This window comes from Semicossyphus pulcher, unplaced genomic scaffold, assembly GCF_022749685.1.
Source record: "Semicossyphus pulcher isolate SPU_LCO1_2020_fin unplaced genomic scaffold, fSemPul1.0.p SCAF_15, whole genome shotgun sequence".
Lineage (NCBI taxonomy): Eukaryota > Metazoa > Chordata > Actinopteri > Labriformes > Labridae > Semicossyphus > Semicossyphus pulcher.
Genome location: NW_027211659.1, coordinates 4068054 through 4093121, shown reverse-complemented (window position 1 = coordinate 4093121; position 25068 = coordinate 4068054). Strand labels below are relative to the sequence as shown.

Sequence of the window (25068 nt, the reverse complement as noted above, 5' to 3'; positions counted from 1 at the left end):
AGAGACTGTACAAATCCTCCTTTGAGAAGAACAGAGGCAACTTCAAGTATACCTGCGACTCTCCGTTCTTCGAGGCTGCAAAGAATGCCTCCAATCTCATCAACGACGTGAGTCCCTTTACTTCTTAACCTAATGGAGTCATTACTGTTAGAAATAAAAGTAATTGAAAAATAGATTTTTGATGATAAAAAGTTTTCAAATAGACTCCTTTACTTTAATGACATTTCTCTGTCTTTGTGCATCTCTATTGGACTCACAGTAAAGAAAGGTAAAAGAGTTAATTAAAAGTTGTATTAGTTTTTTTGCTTAGAGTTTTTATGACCTGCTCTTTTCCGTGTAACCATAACACCCGGTTTTTAAAAGTGTTCATTGTTGTTTTAACCTTCCTTTTCTCCCCTGAAAACGTCTCGCACGTCTCATCTCATGACAGTGTACATTGTTTTCTGGACATTTGTCTTTAACAACCTTTTGACATTCTGAGCAGAGGTTCTACAGAGCTAATTATGAGAAGACCAAGGATAAGTTCACCATTACTACAGAGGATCCTAGATACCAGCTGGCCAGGGCAAACAATAAGATGAGCCAGGTAAACGCCCTGGTTGTGCTGTACGGGCCAACCTGCATCCTCCGCTGCTACCTCCAGTCCGGTCCTCCAGACCTCTGACACTTGATGCATGAGGTCGCTGACGGCCTGCCAGTGGTCGTCAACGCATGTCTGTGATAGTTCTACCAACACGATAGATTTCTCTCTCCGTCTGTATCTGGTCTCTCTCTTTTTGTCCTAAACAGGTTATTGAAAAAGCCACTCAAATAGCAGCTGGATCACTGTGTTGAGTGAGCGGGACTCTCCTCTATCTGTGCAGTTAGAGAGACAGTTTAATAACCGTTAAATGAATTAAAAATATGTTAGCAATAGTGAAGATGATGATTTCTGTCACTCTGAAGGCACAGATGAGGACAAACAGCTCTTCCGTCACACTCGGATCTCCGGAGTTCTCCTCCAGTCCTCCCAGTGTTACTGCTGTTTTTCATGTGTCCTCATGTATGGCATGCTGTGTGTGTATGTTGTTTTGTGTGTGGACAGTCAAGGTATAAATCCAAAGCAAAGGATCTGCTAAAGAGTGGCTGCAATGAGCTACACCGCCCAGACATCCTCACAGCCCTTTACTCGTCTACTATAGGCAGTAAGGTAAACAGCCAGAGTGATGAACCATGGTAACTCTGGTCCATGTCCACAAAACAAGCAGACTTGTATGTTAAAGACTTACCCTGCATTCCTCTTGTGTCCTCATAATCAGTAAAAGCTGTTCCTGACGGGGGAAGTCTTTGTGAAGGCCTCCTTGAGTCGGAACAGCAACTAGAAAAGTCGAAGAAAATTTGGTCCTCCCCTTTCCGAGTTGATTTCTATTTGGCATTGCAATTATATGCACATATGTTATTTGTAATATGGTATCAGGATATCATTTTAGTTGCTTTCCTCATAGAGGGACCTAGAATAGTTACAAAAGTCATTGATTAGTCATTTTAGGGATTGCACTGGTGCAGCAATAAAATCACAAATACAGGAAACAGCTTGTTTAAACTCTCCGAACCAAAACAAAACAAAACAACAACACTATTAGCGTCCATGTTTTTTCCACGTGAATGCAGGGTTACAGTCGTATACATCATAGTCGCAAGGTAACTTTACCTCCCTGCTGTTTTTGGACCAGATATCATCACATCCATCATCATCTTGGATAAGGTATCATCACATCCATCAGCTCAACCGCCCAACCCTCTCTAACTTCCAAAGTGGTTTAATATCCACACATTTCACCATTCTCATTCATGCTTTAATCCTACCATCCTTTATCTTCATGCCTCATTGATTACTGAACCGTTAATTAATCTGAAAATGCAGTGCGTCTGTTTCCCAACAGCTGGCACACATGTCTAGAACTAGAAATGTAGCAGCATTAAAGACTGAATCTTCTGCAGAGACAGGATGTATAATTCATCCATACATTTGTCCTGTGTTATACAATTAGACATTATTTAGAGCCTATGTGTAGATTTTAGTTTTCCTGGCATTATTTTTGTTTTTAAATGAATAAAGAGCCACAATTTATTTTGTTTTTTTGATACATCTGAAAGTCAAATTTCACTGTCCTATCAAATACCACTCAGCTTCAGGCGCCTGATTGGTCCCCATGGCCTATAAGGGCACTGCAGACTTTCTTGACCAAACATTGGAAACACTTTGTGTGTCCTCGACTTCATTTTCACGCAGAAAATAACTGCCTCCATGTGTGTGCATGTTTCATAAAGCATGATTTTATAAACACATGCACTGCACCACTTCACTCAATACACATGCATTACTATTATTATTCAGTAAAAAGGAACATACATGTTAGTCAGCTGTTTCTGACTTATACTGATGAGAACTGTCCAAGAAAAACAAGAACAGTTATTAAACACACAAGAATTTAAATGTGTTAACTCCCCATCTTTATTATGTAATAGAATAATATACAGTGTATTATAATATTATTAAATAAATGGATATTAAAGTCAAATTATCTTGATCTAAAATGACTCTGAAGAGACTCTTGTTTGATCCTGAGCTGTGAAATCTCTTAAAGAGCACTCTGCAGCTCTATTCAGGAATCTTTTCACCCCTTGTCTTGGACAGTCTTTAATTTAGCTACATAAATTAGAAGCACAATAAGTCAGAGTACACATAAAATAGAAAGCAAATAATTACAGCAGAAAATGTACTATGAGTGATGCTAACTATCTTGTGTTTGCACGTTATCCTCCATCAGTGGAGGTACAGGGAGCAGTATGAACGCGCCAAGGACAAGTTCACCTCTATTCTGGAGACTCCTGAGTATGAGGCCCACAGACGCAGCAAGAAGATCAGCGATGTAAGTTTTTCTTTTTGTTTTTGTGCAGTGGGTTAAATGTTTTTTGAATTGCTCCTGACTATATGATGCTTGCACCTTAGATTATCTACAAGATGGAGTACAACAAGACTAAGGCTAAGGGATACACCCTGCCTTATGACACTCCATACCAACAGCACATGAAGAAGGTCAAGGAGCTCACCAGCAATGTAAGTCTCGCTCACACTGGCTCCACTTTTTTAAAGAGTCATACAAAGCCAAAATGTGACCTACATTTCTGTGATTGATGGTGTCCTTTTCATGCATCCTGCAGCTGAAGTACAGAGAAGTGTATGAGAAGAGCAAGGCCCAGATCAACATCGACCCTGAGGCTCATGAGATCCGCGCTGCCAAGGAGGCCTACAAGAACATCAGCAATGTAAGAGTCTTTAATGACTGCATCAGGTAACACCACTTTCCTTTTATCAATGAATACATTTTAATATTTTTGTTCTGCTGTTTTAGCTTGACTACAAGAAGAAGTATGAAGCCACCAAGTACAAGTGGAACTGGACCACAGACAGGCCAGACTTCCTCAATGCTGCCAAGAACTCCTTGCAACAGAGCGATGTGAGTTGATGCTTCTTTAAACGTGTGTTCAAATGTTGTGTTATTTAACAACATCAAACACTGTTGTTCTCATTTGGCTGTCATTGTTTCACCCACAGGTTGAGTACAAGTATGACAAAGAGATGATGAAGGGCTGTGTGATCCCTGTAGTTGATGACAAGTTCACCCTCCTGGCTATGAAGAATAACGAAATGGCCAGCACAGTACGTGTTTCTACTTCTTCCTTACGATATCTATGATGAATGATCACTGGAGAGGAGCTCCAGAAGTCAAACAGCAGTTGTCACATAGTTAATTTAACGTTTCTGCCCTACAGGTGAAGTACAAGGAGAAGTATGAAAAGGCAAAGGGTCACTACGTGCCCGTCCAGGACACTCCTCAAATCCTCCATGCCAAGGCAGTGCGCACTCTGGCATCAGAGGTAAGAGTCATTCAGTATAAGTCAACCAATTTTAATATACTTAAGAATTCTGTACATCTTAAGAAGTAGATATATAATTCTTAATGTTGTTTGTTAATAATTAGAATATGTAATAAGTTGCAAATTTTCACCCTCAGAGCAAATACAAGGAGGCCAGTAAGAGGGAGATGCAGTCCGGCTCATTCACCACCCTGTCTGAGACTCGTGACACCGTCCACAGCAAGCAGATCAACAAGCTTGTCAGCGGGGTAAAGCTGCCATCTCATAATCCTCAATATAATTACTTTTGTGCATCTCGCACTGACATTTCTTTCGCCCTTTACAGAAACTGTACAAACAAAAGTTTGAGAAGGAGAAGGGCAAGTCGATATATAACCAGATGACTGCTCCACCTGATGTTAAGCATGCCATGGATGTGGCCAAGTGTCAGAGCAATGTGAGTCATCGCAATTATGCTAATAATTTATTAACAGCATGAAGTCTCCAAATTGGGAGAGCTTCACAGCCTCTTATGTTAGTCAGAGAGTTAGTCATCTTTTGCCTCATACTGATTTCTGTCTGCTCTTCTGTGAAATCGCACAGGTCTCCTACAAGAAGGACGCCAAAGCCAACCTACACTACACTTCTGTGATTGACCGTCCTGACATAAAGAAGGCGACCCAGGCTGCCAGACTCATCAGTGAGGTAATCATCAAGTACATGGCTTAAACTCATAGATCTTTATGTTTACAAGTCGGATTTTCTCTTGTACAGTTAGCCATATAAATATATTCCCCTATAGATAAGTCCTTTAATCTGCAAGTTATATTTAGCCCTTTTAGTAAGAGGAACAACCAAGAAGACACTGGATTGGCCCCCGCAAAAATGCAGTTGATGAAGCCACATTCATTGAAAAATTAAAAGTTAACACAGTTTGACTGGGAAATAAAATCTGTCAAGACATCCAATGTAGTTTGTGCATGGTCCACTGATTCTTGTCTCGTCTCTATCAGGTTGGCTACCGTGACAAGGCCCGTGAGGCGGCAAGCCGCGGAGGTTCCCTGGCCTACCGCCCAGACATCACTCTGGCCACTGAGGTGTCCAAGCTGAACAGCCAGGTACACCAAAGCAAATCAACCATGTCTCTCCTGAAGCCCCAGGGCCAGTCATGCTGTGTTTCAACTATTTCCCCACAGCTATCATCACCTTTACAGTGTTTCCTTATTATATTACATACAAGATGGCTGGACTCAGGATATGGAAGCCATATTATCCGAGGACATCAGCTTCCATAAGCTAATGTTTGCAGACTAGTGTTGCTGTGGTAGATGCTTAGCAGCAGTCCTGTATTCCTAACTATAGCAGCTTTTCCATAGCGCCTCCTCTGCCATCCTGCATTATAATCCAAGCCTTAATCCGTCGTTGTGACTCCATGAAAGAATATTTACATGTTTAACTGCTCATATCATTGAACATAACCCGCCCCCATCCTCAAACCTTTCCTCTTCTTCTGTCCTTTTATACTCTACTCTCCCTGTTCCTCACCTCGTTACCCTTCTCTCCTCTTTCTCCATAATGTCCAAGTCTGTGTGTTCTCATCCATCCATCTCACTGCGCTTTGTAGGTGGAGGCCAAGCCCTCCCTCCATGGAGCAGCTTCCTATGATACCCCCCAGATGCGCCACATTAAGAAAATGAGTGCCGTGACTAGTGATGTAAGGAGGTTCATGCCCTGAAACTGAAGGGGCTGCTACTATATGTCTGTCTCATTTGTCGATCTGTTGAATGACTGATAATTAATTTTAAAATGTGGTTCCATGATACAAAGTATTTGGAACTTCCTTAAAAGTGGTTTGATTCAGATTATCAAATCATATAAAGTTATTATTTTGTTTTGGCTCGCAAACTCACAGTTAAGCATTGTGTGCACCCTCTGCTCTATGGTTTGCTTTACACGCTTTGGCTCATTGCTAGACAAAGGCAAGTGCTGCATCCCTGCACTGGTGTAAAAACTCTGTATTAATGAATCTTGTTTACATGCTGTGTTCAATATCTTTATAATTTTACCACTTTTCTCCTGTGTCATTTACTTTGTCTCTGAATCTTGAAATGGAAAGAAAACATGAACAAGCTTGCAACTGAATGCCTCTTTAAGACACGTGTAGATCCAGTAATCATCCATGCCAAGTTTCTTTCTTTTTGAAAAGTTTTAAGTTGGTACATGTTTATATATGTGTTCAAACATTGCTACTGGATTTACACCTGTCTTATCTAAGACACTGCTAATGTTTTGTATCACCTTTTTAAAGTTGATTTACTCGACAGCCCAATCCCCCTCTGAAACATGAAGACGTACTCTATGTACCTTCATACTACATTACTTTTTCCATATATACTTAAAGTGATAATCTCGAAGATCTCGAAGGCACCTATGGCGATAAACGGTAACTGCGGGAGCACACTTCCCAGATTTCCAGTGTCGCATGTATGACGTCCACGTTGGGCTCCGGTTGTAAATCTTGATGTTCCTGGCTGACGGTCGCTTTCCTTTTCAGACTGTTTGCTTCATCTGAGCGTCGAGTTTGTTTCTTTTGAAGTTGTATCTGTAGTCATCCATCTTTTCTTTGTTTGTTCAGCCATAGTAGATTACTGTTTACTCGCAACACTTGCAGAGAGCGGAAAAGCAGCCGCTTAGCTCCGCCTACCCTCTCTGGCAGACCAACCACTGCTGGGTGATGGAAAACGCGTCACTAACTGGGCGGCGCTTGTGATTTTTTTCTGCGAAAGTCACCGCAGACACCCAGTCTGTAATACTGCAAATGCAAAGGCGCTCAACCACTATTGTGTTACCTCATTCGGCGATACATTTCTTTAAATGAAAGTCTCAGAGATTATCACTTTAATTATATATGAAGTCCCTGATGTGTTTATGTGGATCACAGAATGCTGTATTACAGGGCTCTGTTGTCTCATGGCACTAAAATGCATCTTGTCAGGACTGGTGAGCAGAAAAAGTGCAATCACATAGTTTAGCATTAGTATAAATGTGCCAGTCACAGACTGTTGCTTCAGATTGAATGCATTTTAATGCCAAGTGGGAACTGAAAATCCATCTCAGCTGAATGTAGGCAGAAAATGGATTTACCTGAATGCAAGAAGATTAGTCTGAACATCATTTCCACATCTGAACCCTGATGTTTTTATTTTTTAATGCCCTTTGTTACAGTTGAGAATGCTGCCAGGAAACTGTGCCATTAACCCAAACAACAAGTTTTAGGAATACAATTTAAGGCAGAAGAGATCCCACCCATAGACACCTCCCTTAGGATTTAATAGCACTATCATTGCAGAATGAAAGAGGAAATTAAATCAATGCATGAAAACAATCACTTTAAGAGGATACGATGTTCGACTGCAGTTATCTTTCATGTATAACAAGGGATGTAAACTAAACTTTGAGTGCTAATCTTGTGAAGCATACGGTTTACAGCATGTCCACAACATTTACACAAAAAAGAGTTACTCATCCCTTTTTATACATCATTTAAGAAAGCATTGTGTTGTTCTTTAAATGTTCCCGGTGTAATGGAGTCGGTACATTTTCCACTGGTTTTGGTTTTCTCCTCAAAAGCTACAACTTGCGCTAACTCTCGCAAACACCCTGTCCCAACAGCTGAAGTACAAGGAGAAGTTTGACAAGGAGATGAAAGGAAAGAAACCCCAGTATGACCTGAAGGACAGTAAGATTTACAAGACTTTGAAGGATGCCAACGTGCTGGCTAGTGAGGTAGGTGCTCACTTCCACACCGTTCCGTGATGCATCTGCAAGAGTTAGTACAACATGCGCTCTTAGATTGTGGTTTTCATGTGAGTAATATCAACAACTGTGTATAATTTTGAGTGTGTCTGCTAACCCTACCTGTAGGTGAAGTACAAGGGTGACCTGAAGAAGCTCCACAAGCCTGTGACCGACATGGCAGAGTCTCTGTCCATGCAGCACAACCTGAGCACCAGCAAACTGTCCAGCCAGGTAAGACATCATCGCCCTTTAACCCTCTCACTTTCCCTTCAGTTTCAGCACACCCTCCCTCCATCGCCTCAGCGTATCCAACATGCCACAGTAAAAATCAACATGCTGCAGATTATTGAATTTATGCACTAAACTCCATCATCCAAACATCCATTATTCTCTGACCCCATCTGGTAGTGACCCTTACCCTTCTCATCCATCATCGTTTGACCTTTGACCTTCCCATACTATCACTCTCTGTAACCTCCACTCCTTTGCTCTTTCAGTTTGATTTTTTCCCCCCTCCTTTAGGGTGAATTAAACTAGTCTTTCATTAATTATCACTTAACAAAACTCCCTCCTTTTTTTCCCACAACAACTTCTTTTAATTTTCACCTTTCTGTCATATTTTTTGACATTCCTAAAACCTAATTTTCACAGATATAATGTTAATATTATTGTTTCTCTCATAAAGCAAGTTTTTTTATACTATATTCTGGATGGGAGTAAACACCAGACAGAAGCCCTTTCTCTCGTAATCTGTACTGAGCTTTCTTACTTGACTGGGTCATCCCTGTAGTACTGCTACAAGAAGAAATTTGAGGAGAGTAAGGGTCACTACCACATGATTCCTGACACACCAGAACAGCTCCATCACAAGGAGGCCTCTGAACTTCAGAGCAATGTAAGTGGAACAGACACCGGAGGTCAACACACACACCAACCAACTGAAAACACAGCAGTTTGTGCAATATGTGCATCCCAGAGCTTAATTACCTGCACTGACAGGAGGGTTGTGTTGCATTAATATGTTCAAAAGTTTAATATGGGGAAAACATCAGTCGGTGATGTAACGTTCAATAAAGCACATTGCAATTTGAATAAATGGGTTACTTAAAACCTGCAACTTAAAGAGGGGGTATTATGCTGTTTCACATTTTAAGACATTTACATAATGTTACAATGTTGGATGTCCAGACTAAACGTTGGTGAAGTTTCAAATCTGCAGGTAAAAGTAGGTTGGAGTTATACCCAGGCTTCTCAGCTCAGTCTGCAGGCTGCTGTGAACGCCAGGTTTCACACAGTGTTTTCTACACGCTGCACTTTGTGACATCACAAAGCCTGTGCACTTTGTGACATCACAAAGTGCAGCCTCAGCATGCCACGGAGAGCTGGCCAATCAGAAGAAAGGGGGCTTGTAGGGGCGGGGTTTCTTAAAGGGACAGAGCTGACTGAGTCGTTTCAGGCAGAGGCTGTATGAGGGCCTGCACAGAGCAGTGAGGAGTTTTATTAACTGTAAATTATGCTAAGCTACTCCACAGGTTATCATAATACCCCTCCCTTTAAATATTAATTATTAATATTTTACAGAAACACAACAGGGTTCAAATTGTATTAACTTTGCTGCTGTCACCTTTTTTGCAGTTGTCAAGTGATTATTTATTTTTGATACATGAAGAGATGAGGCTGTGCAGACTTTTCAAATCTATTCATGCATTTACATTGATACTAGCGGTGATGGATTACACAACTTACACGTCATTTTTCTGTTTGATAGTGTTTGCACACTGAAATGCAAGCAAACCAGTATATTTTTATCTTCATGAATTGTATCTTCATGTTAAAAAGAATGATGCAATCAAAGAGTTAAAGAGCATAGAATCAATTTTAAACTCTTGTCCCTACTTTGGCTGTCACATCTCCAGTATAATTTAAAAATACAGCTTTGCAGCGTACAGCAATGCCTCGGTAATTTAATCACAATAAGCTTTATAGCTCTGATTTTCTATTCAAAGTGCTATTAGCAAACAGTTGACCTTATATTTGTTTGGGCTGTTCAGGTGAAATACAAGGAGAAGTATGAGAAGGAGAAGGGCAAGGCCATGCTGGACTTCGAGACACCCACATATGTGAGTGCCAAGGAGGCCCAGCACATGCAGAGCCAGGTAAACAACCTGTCCGTCTCCTCTTTGTTGAAGCTGCTACAAATGCAAAACACTTTTCACAACACGCCTCTCTCTCAGCCTGAAGACTCTACTGTGCCTGCTTATCTGTATTTGAGGCTTCTTGCTATATATTGGTATGCCCACGCTTATTGGATGTCCAGCTGTTGTTTATATATTCTGCTGCTTACAGAACGTTTGTTAATTTTTCGAGTTACTTTTTACAGTGCCTTTCATGCCATTTTTTTCCAACCAAGACCTTGTTTTGTTACCTTTAAGTTAATATTTAAAGATTTGCTTTTTGCTTACATTTTTTGACGATTCAGATCACATTAAATTGTCCCTCCAGCTTTTTTAAAATCTATTTTCTACTCATAATCAGCTACGCTAAGAAAACAACTGGAAGAAGGCATTGTAAAATGTGCTAAAATAAAACAGTGATGTATGTATTGTTGTTCTGCAATACTGTGTACAGTTTAAGTTCAGACCGCTTAATCCGACTCCCATGCTGCAGAGATGGCAAAGGTAAAGTATTTGTTTGTCTCAGCCTGTGAACATTTCTTAAGAGCCGAGATTATTGATATTTTTATTGTTTTAAATCACAATAAATCAATACATTTAACAGTTAAAACATACAGGTGTTCTTTCTCACACTAAACAGCTCCTACTCTTTACAAACACACTCGTACACATGCACAAACACGCACATTTAAATACTGCACATACATAAATAGTCGTGAGGAGACCGATAAGGAGAATCGCACAAACCAGGATGAGGTAACTGCATTGTGTATCAGCGCTTCTTGCATGTTGTTACATGTGCTCTGTCTGTCCCTTGTCTTATCTTCACGGCGAAATAGAAAGACTATAAGAAGGACTTTGAGGAGAACATGAGGGGCAAGAACCTCTCAGGCTTGGAGGTCACCCCTGCCATGATACATGTCAGACACGCCACCAAAATAGCCAGTGAGGTAAAGGATGATTTATACCTGAAAACTTCCCCTTTTTACCTCACCCATTCTTTAAAATCATACTAAGTAGAGCCTGACTGATAGAGGATTTTTGATACCGATATCGAAAATTCTACAATTACTGATATTGCGGCTGATATAGTGAGTTTTTAAGCACATTGAATTTGCACCCAATATGACTATGCAAAGTTTTTTAGAAGGCTGCATTCTTTAACAAGTGACTAAAGCAAAGGACATTATTTTACATTTTCAACCAATGCAAGTATGAGCCACTAGCCCCTTATGCACTGCCAGTTCAAGGCGGGATTATTACGCTTCTGTTACTTTCCGTTTTCTGTGTAAAATGCACAGAGGCGTGACGGTGGGGGCGAAGTCTTTCCGCCTCTGAGCCGGCATCAGAGGGAGTAACAAAGGCAAAACGGCGTCTGTGTTAACAGAGGAGCCGGCAGGGCGCAACAGCGCCGTGTGTGTGTACGTGAAGCACGCGCTGTTTGTGTACACCTCGTGCACGTTTTGCTTGGTCCAATGTAAAATGTCAAAGGCTGCATGACGGCGGAGCTTCATTAGGACGCTAAGGCGGAACCGCAGTGTAAAAAGGGCTAATGTCTTCTTAGCTGTGATGCTATGCTACGTGTGCTGCAGACACTGCTGAGAGTATTTTAAAAACAAAGCGCCCTCTGCTGGACTATCTACATGATGACACCCTTCTAGTTAAGCCCAAGCATTATTTTTTGCTTAATGTGTGACGTTTTCCTATTGGCACATATTGTAAAACTGATATCAAATATTTGTAACAGGCGCAACTCTGCCGATAATGTCGGTAATTTTGATATATTAGTCAGGCTCTAATACTAAGATTACCTCATACCCATGATACCTCTTTCTTTTTACACCTTCTCCTTTTTAATCCCCTGGGTTTTTTCCCGTCTTCATCAGACTAGACTCGTCTCCCTTGACTCTTAGGCTATTAATATTCCAACAATCTCCCTTCTTTCTTCCCACTCTTTCACTTCTATAAGAGTAATTAGTCATGTTTGTTTGTTTTTATATCTCTATCCACTGATATCTTGAGCTCCTAATTTCAAAATCTGCATAACAAATTTATGTGTAAAAAATCTGCATGCATTTGAGTGATGCTGCGATTCTTAAATGACTTGAAATGTTTTGTTTCAATGCTCTATGTGATAAAATGTGGTTCTTGAGTTTTATCAGGATTCTTGCCAAAGTCACTGAAGTCTCCACTCTCTCTATTAAAATGTGACTGATTGTAACAATCCTCACAGTTCTACAATGATACATTTAACTGTAACTGCTTCAGTTTTTTTGGGAGTCTTGGTGACTTTGAGCTCAAAAGGGCAAGCGACAGAGCTTGCCCGCTGTACTGTCTGTCTGTTTGCCTTGGCCTGGCCTGCCTGTGTGCCCTTCATTCTCTGCAGTCTCTCTGTTCTTCTTCCGCCCTGTAGAGAGAGTACAGGAGGGATCTAGAGGAGGGAGTGAAGGGTAAAGGGCTTACTGTACTGGAGGAAACTCCGGAGCTTTTGAGAGCAAAGAATGCAACTCATATCCTGTGTGAGGTACGGCAGACGAAGCGGTGATGGAAACAGCATCACACCCTCAAACGAATGCCTTCCCACAATCCTGCTCTTGGTGCATCATCTGCTGAACCCTTTTCCCTTAACAAAGCTTCATGAACACACTAAAAGGGCAGCAGCTGAGTTTGACTCCTACTCCTGTCCCTGCTTGATGACATCACTAATTTTCCGGCTCTCTCCTTTCTCTTCTGTTGTTCCCTGAGCACAGCTTCACCTTCACATCCATCCTTTTGGATATTCCCTTGATTTTCTCTTACACTTGTGTTCTTTAATGTCTAATTATTCTGAGAATCAACCTCATATGTAGCAGCATCTTGTCAAAGTATATTTTTAATGAACTTTTTGACTATTTTTCAGAATTTTATTTTTGTACTTTAGTTTTAAAAAGCTCAACTGTTGATATGACAGCACATTAAGGCAGCTTAAGCACACTCACAGTACAGACGGAACAACAAAAGCTCTCATTCTGTGGCTGAGATGGCTTCAAAGCTGTGTGCAAAAGACTTTATTTGTTATCAGTCAATGCTTTAGTTGCTTTTGAGGTTTATTTCTGGAGTGAAATGTAAAAAAAAGTTATTATATTTTTCTAAACAAACTTAATTACTAGAAATTTCTTCGAGAAACTTTAACCTGCAGTCCTCAACTAAATTTTAAGCGTGCAAATTCTGGTGTCCAATTTCCCCTTTTGTTCTTTTAAAATATCCTAATTTCTTCTAACCTTCTTTATTACCATTCTCCCAGGTGTTTTGGTTTTGCAGCCCAAGCTACCCCTGATATGAATGAGTTAAAATCTGTTATCTATAATGCCTGAAGCAAATATTGAACTTTTACTAACACCTCATCACCTGTAATAATTACAGAGAGAGTACAAGAAGTCGTTGGAGCAGGAGATCAAGGGCAAGGGAATGTTGGCTTTGGCTACAGACACCCCAGACTTCATGAGGGCCAGGAACGCTACTGACATCCTCAGTCAGGTCTGAACTATGCTGTGTTTTCATCACGGTTTCTTTAAGAGTAGTACCTGTGCTGACTGGTTGTTTTCTGCTCTTTAGACTAAGTACAAGCAGACCGCTGAGATGGACAGGGCCAGCTACACCAGCGTCATCGACACCCCGGATATCATCCATGCTCAGCAGATGAGGAACATTGTCAGCCAGGTAAATACACAAAACTTTTCTTTAAAAAAATATCTGTGTCTTTGTTTTTTCCCATCTAAAAAACAACAACTGAGAAGTCGAGAAATGCTGTTTAAATCTATTTTAAAGTGCTAATCTCGAAGATTCGTTCTCTTCGTCAGCATCTATGGCGATAAACGGTAACTATGGGAGCACACTTCCCAGATATCCAGACAGTGCTGCATGTGTGACGTCCACGGTTGGCTCCGGTTGTAACTCTTGATTTTCCTGGCTGACGGTCGCTTTCCTTTTCAGACTGTTTGCTTCATCTGAGCGTCGAGTTTGTTTCTTTTTCTTTGGATTTTCACTTCTTGTTGAAGTTGTATCTGTAGTCATCCATCTTTTCTTTGTTTGTTCAGCCATAGTAGATTACTGTTTACTCACAACACTTGCAGAGAGCGGAAAAGCAGCCGCTTAGCTCCGCCTACCCTCTCTGGCAGACCAACCACTGCTGGCTGATGAAAAACAAGTCACTAACTGGGCGCCGTCACCATTGTGTTACCTCATTCGGCTATAGAGACTTAACAGACATTTATTTAAATGAAAATCTGCTGTTTTCTTTTCTTGTCCATCAGAAAAAGTACAGGGAGGAGGCTGAGAAGACCATGTCTCACTACGTGCCAGTGCTGGACACTCCAGAGATGCAGAGAGTGCGTGAGAACCAGAAGAACTTCAGCACTGTAAGTAACAAGTATAATTGATTAACTATATTAGTTCTTATTAGGTTAGCATGTCTGTGACCATTGTAGGCTCTACAGTGGGAAGTCAGAGGTTCCTTCAGTGTCTGGTTGCTCTGTGTATGTCTCCATGTCTGCTGTAAAGTATTATTTTTAATACTTTTGTTACTGTAATGTCTGGTGTTCTCTAATTTAGTTGAAAACAGTCAATTAAGTGTCGAAGTCGAAACAGTAAATAATGTTTTACTCAGGCATATAAGTAAAAATAGCTTTCAAGCAAATCCTGAGATGAAACTACGGTACTTGTTTTTGTTCCTCATTTCTCTTCTCGCTCTTTTCTCCTTTATCTGACCTCTTTTTCACTGTAAAACATTTTAACTGCACTTTTTGTTTTTCTCTCTGTAGCTGCAATACCAGATTGACCTTAAAAACATAAAGGGCAAAGTGTCTACTGTAAAGGACACTCCTGAAATGCTTCGTGTTAAAGAGAATACAAAGAATTTCAGCTTGGTATCTACTCCATAATATTTTTTTAACGGTTTCAAATAACACTTGTGTTATCACATTTTTCCTTTATTTTATTTTTGTAACTCTCATCTTTAACAAACCCTGACATGCAGCCCATATTTCTTTGGACCAAACATGTTTTTTTTTAACCATAAATATGAAGCAATTTAATTCATGCAACTAACTTTTGACAACTTTATTTCTGTAGAGTAACATTTATACTTCTTAGTGCAGAGCTTGTGTGTTGTTAAATACTTTGTTCATGGTTCTGTGTCTGTTTAAATGTTGATTTATATGTTTGTTCTCTTGTGTGGTGTCTTCTTGTTTATGTGTTTTCAAATCAAGCGCAGCTCAATCAAGTATAGTTAGTTAATTAGATCAAGCACCTATCCTCTTTATTCTTGAGTTAAAAGCAGGCTAACCACAGGTCTTATTCCTCACGCATCTAAAGATTCAGTACAAAGAGGATTTGGGAGGAGGAACAGCTTTGCCGAAGACTCCTGAGATGGAGAGAGTTAAACGCAACCAGCAGAACATTAGCACGGTACTCCACAGAGTGACCCTGCCCTCCTTCATCTCCTCCTTACTCTCCATATTCCCTACTTATTTAGTTTTCCAGAAAATAACTAGACCATTCCTGACATGTAATATCTTAAAGTGATAATCTCGAAAGATCTCAGCTTTGTTCTCTTTGGCGGCACCTATGGCGATAAACGGTAATTGTGGGAGCACACTTCCCAGATATCCAGACAGTGCTGCATGTGTGACGTCCACGGTTGGCTCTGGTTGTAACTCTTGATTTTCCTGGCTGACGGTCGCTTTCCTTTTCAGACTGTTTGCTTCATCTGAGCGTCGAGTTTGTTTCTTTTTCTTTGGATTGTCACTTCTTGTTGAAGTTGTATCTGTAGTCATCCATCTTTTCTTTGTTTGTTCAGCCATAGTAGATTACTGTTTACTCGCAACATTTGCATAGAGCGGAAAAGCAGCCGCTTAGCTCCGCCTACCCTCTCTGGCAGACCAACCACTGCTGGCTGATGGAAAACGCGTCACTAACTGGGCGCCGCATCTGATTTTTTTCCGCGAATGTCGCCACAGACACTCAGTCTGTAATCCTGCAAATGCAAAGGCTTTCATCAGTGGGCCATAGGCTCAATCACCATTGTGTTACCTCATTCGGCGATAGATAGAGACTTAACAGACATTTATTTACATGAAAATCTTCGAGATTATCACTTTAAATACTTTGTTCATGGTTTTGTGTCTGTTTAAATGTTTGTTTTTATATGTGTTGTGCTCTTGTTTATGTGTTTTCAAATCAAGCACAGCTAAATCACGTATAGTTAGTTAATTAAATCAAGCACCTAGTCCTCTTTATTCTTGAGATATACGCAGGCTAACGAAAGGTCTTATTCCTCATGCATGTAAAGATTCAGTACAAAGAGGATTTGGGAGGAGGAACAGCTTTGCCGGAGACTCCAGAGATGAAGAGAGTTAAACGCAACCAGCAGAACATTAGCACGGTACTCCACAGAGTGACCCTGCCCTCCTTCATCTCCTCCTTACTCTCCATATTCCCTACTTATTTAGTTTTCCAGAAAATAACTAGACCAGTCCTGACATGTAATATCGTAAACGACCATTATCATTCCAACTTTTTACTTTATTTTAATAATACATTTGATACATTTATTTACTAATTTTAGGATTTTACGAAGTCCCCAACTGCCGCAATGTGGACAGCCCTGCCATGTCTATAAAGAGCTAAGAATGGCAGTGCTTAAAGTGATGGCATTCACCTCAATCACCATTGTGTTACCTCATTCGGCGACAGATAGAGACTTAACAGACATTTATGTACACGAAAATCTTCAAGATCATCACTTTAAATACTTTGTTCATGGTTTTGTGTCTGTTTAAATGTTTGTTTTTATATGTGTTGTGCTCTTGTTTATGTGTTTTCAAATCAAGCACAGCTAAATCACGTATAGTTAGTTAATTAAATCAAGCACCTAGTCCTCTTTATTCTTGAGTTATAAGCAGGCTAACGAAAGGTCTTATTCCTCGTGCACTTAAAGATTCAGTACAAAGAGGATTTGGGAGGAGGAACAGCTTTGCCGGAGACTCCAGAGATGAAGAGAGTTAAACGCAACCAGCAGAACATTAGCACGGTACTCCACAGAGTGACCCTGCCCTCCTTCATCTCCTCCTTACTCTCCATATTCCCTACTTATTTAGTTTTCCAGAAAATAACTAGACCAGTCCTGACATGTAATATCGTAAACGACCATTATCATTCCAACTTTTTAGTTGATTTTATTAATACATTTGATACATTTATTTACTCATTTTAGGATTTTACAGAGCCCCCAACACACGAGGCAGATGGTCTAGTTGTCCTATAACAATTGCTTTTGTGTGATAGACGGTTTATTTAATCTTGTTGTCTGCATATATGTAACAACATGTTGATTCTCAGGATGAGGAGAGCTTATTACGAAAGACATCCTCATCATCTGTTGAGACTTTGAGGGCTCTGTACGCTTTTTCTTTCTCATTATAATTGATAACAATTAAAATCTTATAATAATTAAAGTAATTTATTTTTGAAATACAAACCTATACTGTATTCATCACAACCTTACACCACTGAAATATGTGACAGTCTGAGTAATAATGTCTTATTGTTCATTGTGTCAAAGTGTATGTTGTTATGAATGAATGCCTGTGTTGTCCCTGTCTTACTCTGTACCTGTGTGACTTCTGCACTGGGCAGATAAAGTACAAGGAATCTGTGGGTCAAGGCACAGCCATACCAGACCCCCCTGAGGTGAAGCGGGTCCGAGAAACCCAGAAGAATATCAGCTTGGTAGAGACTGCAGTGATCCTTATTTTATCCCTTTATAATCATCTCCCAAAAACGACCTCTCTTACTCTCCTGGTTTTTCGTCCTCCATCCTAACTAAGTTTCATTCCTTTTAATCGCCATCGTTTGGTGACTTGATTTTTTTCCACAATTACACAAAAACATCATTTTCCAAGTTTTTTCCTCCCTAAATAAGTCTTCATGTCCCTTGGTATTTTGATTTCTTGTGGTTTTTTGAAGTGTTTCCCTGCCCCCGACTTTAAAAACTAATCTGCCTTCGAGTGCTTGTTGCCACCGTATTTGACTTTTTTCTCTGCTGTCTTATTCAAAGCTTCAATACAAGGCAGGCGTGGGACAAGGCACGTCCGTATCAGAGACCCCAGAGATGGAGAGAGTTAAACGCAATCAGCAGAATATTAGCACGGTACTCCCCAGAGTGATCCTGTAACCTACTTCATTCCCCTTTTTCAACCAGTCCTCCCTCCATATCCCCTCCTGACCTCAGAAGATAACCAGACCATGTAACGTCAGTCCAACTTTTTAAAGACATTTTTTCATGCTCATCATTTAATTTGATGTTTTCTGTATTCTGTATTTTTTGTCAACTTAAGGAAACACAAAGACGTTGTTGAGTGTGGTAGGGGAATCAGCTCAGTGCAGGGCCAGGTGTGTGTGTGTCTAATTGCCCCTGATTTAGACCAGGTGTGGGAAGCCTACATATACCCCTGGGTTCCAGTGCTCTGTGCTGACTCATTATCTCACCATCAGAGGTAGTGAGAGGTTCTCTGAGTGTGTTTCCTTTCTGTGTGCTTTGCTGACCATTTCTAGTGTAGTTGGTGCTTGGTAGGTCTTTTCTACCCCGGCCTTTTGTGTCTCTCTTGGCAGCCATTGTGCTCCGGTTTTGAAGTGTTTCCTTGGTCTCCCTAAAAGTTTCGTTTCTTGTCAGCTGCTTGGCAGCCGTGGTTTAGTTTCCCCTTATCAGAGCATCATTTTGTGAAGGGAGTTTGTTTGTTCTTAGCTTGCTATTATTTTGGTTTTTCCCCTCTCCCATATAATCGCTTGCAATTGCGTCCCATCCCCCGTCATGCTGACACCAAGTTTGTAGCGGAAGATCTTTGGCCTGGCATCTACGTACAACTCTTGGTTCCACTGTAAGACACAGTTAACAACAATACGAAACGCTGCGGTACGTTACAGTATGTTGTGGTACGGTACGATACAATTCGATAAGATACAATATGCTATGTTGCAACACGAAACGATATGAAATGATACAATAACAGACCATAGAATATGAAACAATGCAACATGATTCAAAACGGTACCATACCCTACCTAACGATACGATACGATCTATACGGTACGTTACGGTATGATAAAGTCCATAGAATATGAAACAATGCAATGCGATACATTACTGAACAATAAAATAGGATTTTATTGCCCCTGTGTGTAAAACTTAGCTCCACAGGTGTACGTACATCATCTACCGGGACTTTTAGGCCTCCGTTGGATTTTTCTCTCTCATGATAATTCATTGCATCTAAACCCTGAAGTAATAAACTCCATAAAGTATCATCCCTTTTAAAAATAAGAACTTATTCTGTGTTTATCACAATCTAACCTTTTTCCGAAACACCACTAAAATATTTGAAGATTTTAAGTTATAATTTGTTATTGTCAGTTGTTGTGTTCATGTTGTTATGAATGGATGCACATGTCTGTGTGTACTGTACATACTGTGCTTTGTTTGTCCCTGTCTTACTCTGTACCTGTGTGACTTCTGCACTGGGCAGATACAGTACAAGGAATCTGTGGGTCAAGGCACAGCCATACCAGACCCCCCTGAGGTGAAGCGGGTCCGAGAAACCCAGAAGAATATCAGCTTGGTAGAGAAAAAGAACTGCAGTGACCCCTGTTTTATCACCTTATCATCTCCCAAAATGCCCTTTGACCTCTCCTACTTGTCTAAAAGTCCTCCCACATTTTCAGCTCCTCCATCCTAACTCCTAAAGTTTCATAAATCATTCCCTTTTTTTTCAACCATTATTGATGACAAAAACATAATTTCCTCCCCGGTTTCCTTAGTCTTCAGTTCCCCTCATGTTGGATTTTAATCCTTTAATCCTCCACATTAAGAACTGAGCTGACTTTGAGTGTTTGTTGCAACCATATCTGACTTTTTTCTGCTGTCTTATTCAAAGCTTCAATACAAGGCAGGAGTGGGACAAGGCACGTCCGTATCAGAGACGCCAGAGATGGAGAGAGTTAGACGCAATCAGCTCAATATTAGCACGGTACTCCTCAGAGTGATCCCGTACATTCATTCGCCTCCATCCGCCCCTCTTCCATAACTACTCTCCTGAACCTCCACAGCTCACTTAGATCACCAACGCTTTTCACATCAAACCCGCCGCGCAGATATAACACCAACGAGCCTCGTGGGGTCACCTTAACTCCACCGTGGCTCTCGCCTAACCTGCTCCTTCATTTCTCAGGAACAAAGCGTGTGTTTTGATTTAAACTTCCAAATCTGCTGTGGTTTTTTGGTGCTGTGCTGTGTCTCTTTCTTCCTGTAAATGTCTCCAAATGACCTGCTCTTTACTTTTTTCCTCCACTTTTCTTCGTACGAAAACCCAAACTCACTGTTGGGTAGATAAAATACAAGGACTCTCCGGCTCGAAGCACAGCCATACCGGACCTCCCTGAGGTGCAGCGGGTCAAACAAACCCAGAAGCACATCAGCTCGGTAGTGGAACAAAACCATGTGTGCTCCTAACTGTTGAGAGTGGACAGTAGTTCCCATCATAAGCTTTTCATACCGCTTCTCCCCCTCCCTCCCGCCATCATCTCACCCTCTCATCACCTCCCGCTCATCTCATCCCTCCTCATCCAAGGCACAGACTACAGTTTCCTGAGCTCCAGCCCTGCCATCACCACCTTGATTCTAATTCAACCTTTAATTTCATCCACGCTTTTCTCTTTTTTTTGTTGTTTTTACCTCTTTCAAATCATCTTTAATCACCCATCAACCCCTCAAGCTGACTGAGCCCACCCTCTTTAGCGTGTGACATCCCCTCCTTTTGTTTACAATGTTTTCTAACCTGCAGCCAAGAAGCTAAATTAATTTCCACTTTGCAGCAAATGACACGCTAAATCTTGTGTGTTTGTTTCGACAACATTGATCCTGGCTGGTTTTTTTTCGGGAGCTACCAGGATGAGTCACTCTATAGGACCAATTTCTCAGACGCTGCTTAAAAATTTTCCAAAAGCAACACTTCAGCTGAAGGAAATACGTTCTCCGAGATGATTTAATCTCGGACATTTCCTTGCCTCTACCTTTTGAATAAGATTTGTTAGACCCAATCCAAGTCTATGAAACCAGTCCTATAGGTGTGTGGTCTGTAAATGTCTCAGAGTGTCTGACTGGCCCCTCGGGGTGCTGTGCTTCTGTCCTGTAGGTGTTGTATAAAGACAGTTCCGCCAAGGGAACTCCTGTGGTGTTTACACCCGAGATGGAGCGAGTCAAAAGGAACCAAGAAAACATTAGCTCGGTACCTTCAGAACAACTAAAGAAGATATTCTACCTGAGTTCTTCTTTGACCCTTCGTTAACCCTTTCCCAACTAAGTTGTCTCCCGGCTCTAGTTAATTATATTAATTCTCCCCACTGCGCTGTGGTATCATCACTGCTAACCTCTCCTGTTGTTGAAACTACTCCACTTCACACCTTTACTGAAGATTGGGATTGAATCTTGTTTGATTTAATCCTTCTTAATCTCCCTTCTAATTCATTTGTCTGAAATCCCAATAATACCTCGGCTCACTGTGCCAGCAGCTTTGTGTGTCCAAAGCCACACCCTTTGTGCTGTGGAAGCTAACGGCTAATGTGTGATGGCTTCAGGTGTGAATCATTTCGGACGCTCATTGTTTTCCTGTCTGTTCCCCCACTGCTCTGACCCCGCTTTCCCCCAGGTGCTGTACTCTGACAGTTTCCGTAAGCAGGTGCAGGGTAAGGCCGCCTTCGTCCTGGACACACCTGAGATGAGGCGCGTCAGGGAGACCCAGCGCATCATTTCTGGAGTAAGACATTTGTTGTTTGTTGTTTAATTGTGTTTATGCAAGTTTTATTTCTACATCAGTCAGACTTCTCTACTTAGAGCTTAACATATTCTACTTTAAAGACCAGCTCCAGTCATGTTTTAAGACGTATAAAATGCTCTGTTTGAAATAATTAATTGTGTCAGATATGTTTTTTTTCTGCAAAATACGTTTAATTACCTTGTAAAAATCCTCCCAAGGCATCTCCTCCTTCTCCCTCATTAAAAATTCCCAAATCTGCATAGGCCCCGCCCACTGTGCACTACGTTTCTCCTTTCATAAAATAACAGCCGAAAACAAAACACGTCTCTGCCATCGTTTAGCAGCAACTTGTTGAAACTTACCTAGCTTGAAATGTAGTCATTATTAGTAGCAACATTAACGTTAGTAGGACGGATGCACGGTATTATCTGCACGTTATCGGTATCTGTGGCTTGAAAATGTCATGTCATGTGATATCGGTATCGAAAATCGTGCATCCCTAGTTAGTAGTCAGTCGTGAGTTTGCAAAAATTCCGATGTTGGTTACAGCTGGCTCACGCATCGCCAAAGTGGTCGCCATAGGTTCCACATAATGATATGCATAGCGTCACCCCGTCCATTAACGGGATTGGCGCCTTAGGTTTGTGACATCACAAACCCTGCCAATGTGAAAACGTGTTGTTCAGCCTGTCCTTGGTACACTGCAGTTTAAAAGCAGACAGGCCCAGCCATGGAGATGACTGCTGATGTTGTCCCTGATATGTCTTGTAGCACATGAAGAACACCACGTGGAGATGTTTACTAGGTTAAACACTGGGTTTTCTCTGGAGAGGGTCTTCAACAAAGGCTTAGTAGTTTACTAAAGTAGCTGGGCTTTGTAAATTTAAGGAAACCTTCAAAAGGGAGGAAATGGTGGTTTAGACTGACTGTGTTTGCGATCCGTGCTCTCCAGGTGAGATACCACGAGGACTTTGAGAAGAGCAAGGGCAGCTTCACTCCCACCACCTCTGACCCTGTGACCGAGCGCGTGAAGAAGAACACTCAGGACTTCAGCGACATCAACTACCGTGGCATCCAGAGACGCGTGGTGGAGATGGAGAGGAGACGTGCCATCGAGCACGACCAGGAGACCATCACTGGTACACTTACAAGCACGCACACAGTCATTGGTTTCAGGCCTGGGCGCCTGTTGGTGTCTTGGCAGACATATTTGTTGTTCTATGAGACGACTCAAAGCTTATCTATGAGAGGGTTGGTTACTTTAAAGACTAACTTGACCGATCGTGTCCTCAGATCTGCGTGTGTGGCGCACAAACCCCGGCTCTGTGTTCGACTACGACCCTGCTGAGGACAACATCCAGTCCAGGAGTCTGCACATGATGTCAGGTGAGAAAACTCAGAAGGATCACTTCACAGGTCTTCTTCAGGTCGCTTTGGTAGCGACTTGTCAGTCACAGTTAGGCAAGCCCTCAAGCATATCCAGCTGAGCGTTCATTTTACTCTAAATGGAAACATTACTTACAAATTGAGCATCATGCTGTATTGAGTAAGGCTCGAAACTAGCGAGTGAAAACATAATCTTATTAAGATTATCTTGTTTATTACTTGGGTAATACATGTGAGAAGTGGGGACATTTTCTCATAGACTTCTATAGAAACAGTCTTAAAGAACCATTTTTGTCTTTCCTCTTCTGACAGTTCAAGCTCAGCGTCGCAGCAAGGAGCACTCCCGCTCCACCAGCGCCCTGAGCGGCCTGGCCGATGAGAAGTCTGAGGTGTCCCAGGACGCCGACCACCACCTGTCCCTCTACAGCAACGGCTTCATGGCCTCCTCTACGGGTAATGATACAGAATCCCACTTAACATACTTCAGCAAATACAGTGTGCATGGTTTAGCATCTTTACACTGCAGTAGTGCTTTATCTGTTGTTTCTTGTGTTCCTCTGCAGGCTACCAGCATGCTAAGACTGTGGAGGTGCAGCAGAGGTCATCATCAGTGGCCACCCAGCAGACCAACGTCTCCTCCATCCCCTCACACCCATCTACTACCGGAGTAAGTAACGCACTCACTTTACACTGCAGACACAGCAATGGAGCTTTCTAGCACACACGAAGAAATGATCATTTCATTGCTGTGTTTTGGTGTTTTAATGTCTAAGACTATAGAGTATCACACAACCCTCATATATTTAACACAAACTGACTCTACCTGACCTCTGACCTTTACTCTCTGCAGAAGACTGTGCGCGCCATGTACGACTACGGTGCAGCCGACAACGACGAGGTGTCCTTCAAAGATGGCGACGTCATCGTTAACGTGCAGTCCATCGACGAGGGCTGGATGTACGGCACTGTGCAGCGCACCGGCAAGACCGGCATGCTGCCAGCCAACTACGTTGAAGCAGTTTAAAGACAAAGCCCGCCCATCATCCCTCCAGAGTGGGCGAGACACATCCACGAGGCAAACTAAACGGTCCTCCTGTGATCTCAACTGTGGCTTAGTGCAATGTTTAGCTTTTAGCTCCCGTTAGCTCTGTTTCTGTATTTAAAGTGTTGTTTTTCTCGTTGGTCTTTTACAATCATATGCTGCTGCCCTTTTGCCTGTGGATGTGACATAAGCATCATGACGTGACACATATAAATACTTCTGATGATACATACCATAAAAGAGAGACTATTTATATGGTTTTAAGACACTAGGAAAATCAAGACTCACTAACAAACGTCCTGGCCCTTTATTGTGTAAATTTCAAAAATACTTCTATATAAATAAACATTTATTGTCTGATTCTCTTCAAATCAATGGGCTCAAATAGTTCTAGCTCAAAATTATGCCTTTTATTGATTCTACAGAGAAAAAAGGGAATAATAAAATAATGAAACTTACAAGGAGTCAGTCACCACCTACCTCCTCCATGATGAAACCACTCCCTGAAGAGTTGTAACAGACGAGCCTCAGTCTTCCCTCCTTGACACTGAAGGCTTGCTACAAGTATAATGTGTGTTTTGTGTCTTCCGATTATGTAGGTCGTGGAGTCAAGCACGTCCTCTACCTTTAATCAGTAGCTAATAAAGCACACCAACTTCCTGCAGCTCGCTGCCTCCTGCTTTTCATTCTGAGCGTCTTCTTTCACACATTTTACTCACTTTCACTCTCAGTCGTCTTTAAGGGGTTGCAGGTGAAGCAAATATAGAATTATAACAGAAGTAAGGTCCCCTAATCAAGTACAATCCATCTTAGTAAGCATGATTAAGGGTATGACTATTATACAGTTGTGGCTTAGGCTGGTCACAATAAAAGGACACAAGCTACATGTGGAGGTCTCAGGCTGACAACTATTTAGAAGTGA

General features: G+C 41.4%; 1 protein-coding gene across 3 annotated transcripts in view; it reads left to right on the top strand.

Annotated features, from left to right (window-relative positions):
* neb (nebulin) overlaps positions 1-24832 on the top strand; it is a 68424-nt gene extending 43592 nt beyond the window's left edge. The window contains exons 107-143 of one of the 3 annotated variants that reach the window (XM_069662925.1): positions 3-107; positions 485-586; positions 2811-2912; positions 2993-3100; positions 3205-3309; positions 3396-3500; positions 3599-3703; positions 3817-3921; positions 4059-4169; positions 4247-4357; positions 4504-4605; positions 4914-5018; positions 7573-7686; positions 7825-7929; positions 8489-8593; positions 9750-9854; positions 10712-10822; positions 12286-12396; positions 13275-13388; positions 13467-13571; positions 14165-14269; positions 14672-14776; positions 15225-15317; positions 16201-16293; positions 16849-16941; positions 17547-17639; positions 17968-18060; positions 19433-19525; positions 19841-19933; positions 20293-20385; positions 21098-21190; positions 21611-21718; positions 22671-22857; positions 23012-23104; positions 23417-23557; positions 23668-23771; positions 23955-24832. In XM_069662925.1, the coding sequence (XP_069519026.1) occupies positions 3-107; positions 485-586; positions 2811-2912; positions 2993-3100; positions 3205-3309; positions 3396-3500; positions 3599-3703; positions 3817-3921; positions 4059-4169; positions 4247-4357; positions 4504-4605; positions 4914-5018; positions 7573-7686; positions 7825-7929; positions 8489-8593; positions 9750-9854; positions 10712-10822; positions 12286-12396; positions 13275-13388; positions 13467-13571; positions 14165-14269; positions 14672-14776; positions 15225-15317; positions 16201-16293; positions 16849-16941; positions 17547-17639; positions 17968-18060; positions 19433-19525; positions 19841-19933; positions 20293-20385; positions 21098-21190; positions 21611-21718; positions 22671-22857; positions 23012-23104; positions 23417-23557; positions 23668-23771; positions 23955-24128 (3990 nt within the window). In that variant the 3' untranslated portion in view covers positions 24129-24832. Of the gene's footprint in view, positions 1-2; positions 108-484; positions 587-1084; positions 1190-2810; positions 2913-2992; positions 3101-3204; positions 3310-3395; positions 3501-3598; positions 3704-3816; positions 3922-4058; positions 4170-4246; positions 4358-4503; positions 4606-4913; positions 5019-7572; positions 7687-7824; positions 7930-8488; positions 8594-9749; positions 9855-10711; positions 10823-12285; positions 12397-13274; positions 13389-13466; positions 13572-14164; positions 14270-14671; positions 14777-15224; positions 15537-16200; positions 16612-16848; positions 16942-17546; positions 17640-17967; positions 18061-19432; positions 19526-19840; positions 19934-20292; positions 20386-21097; positions 21191-21610; positions 21719-22670; positions 22858-23011; positions 23105-23416; positions 23558-23667; positions 23772-23954 lie in introns of those variants that run through there. The other 2 variants (XM_069662923.1, XM_069662924.1) reach the window with 2 other exon arrangements.
* The last annotated feature ends 236 nt before the right edge of the window (positions 24833-25068 follow it).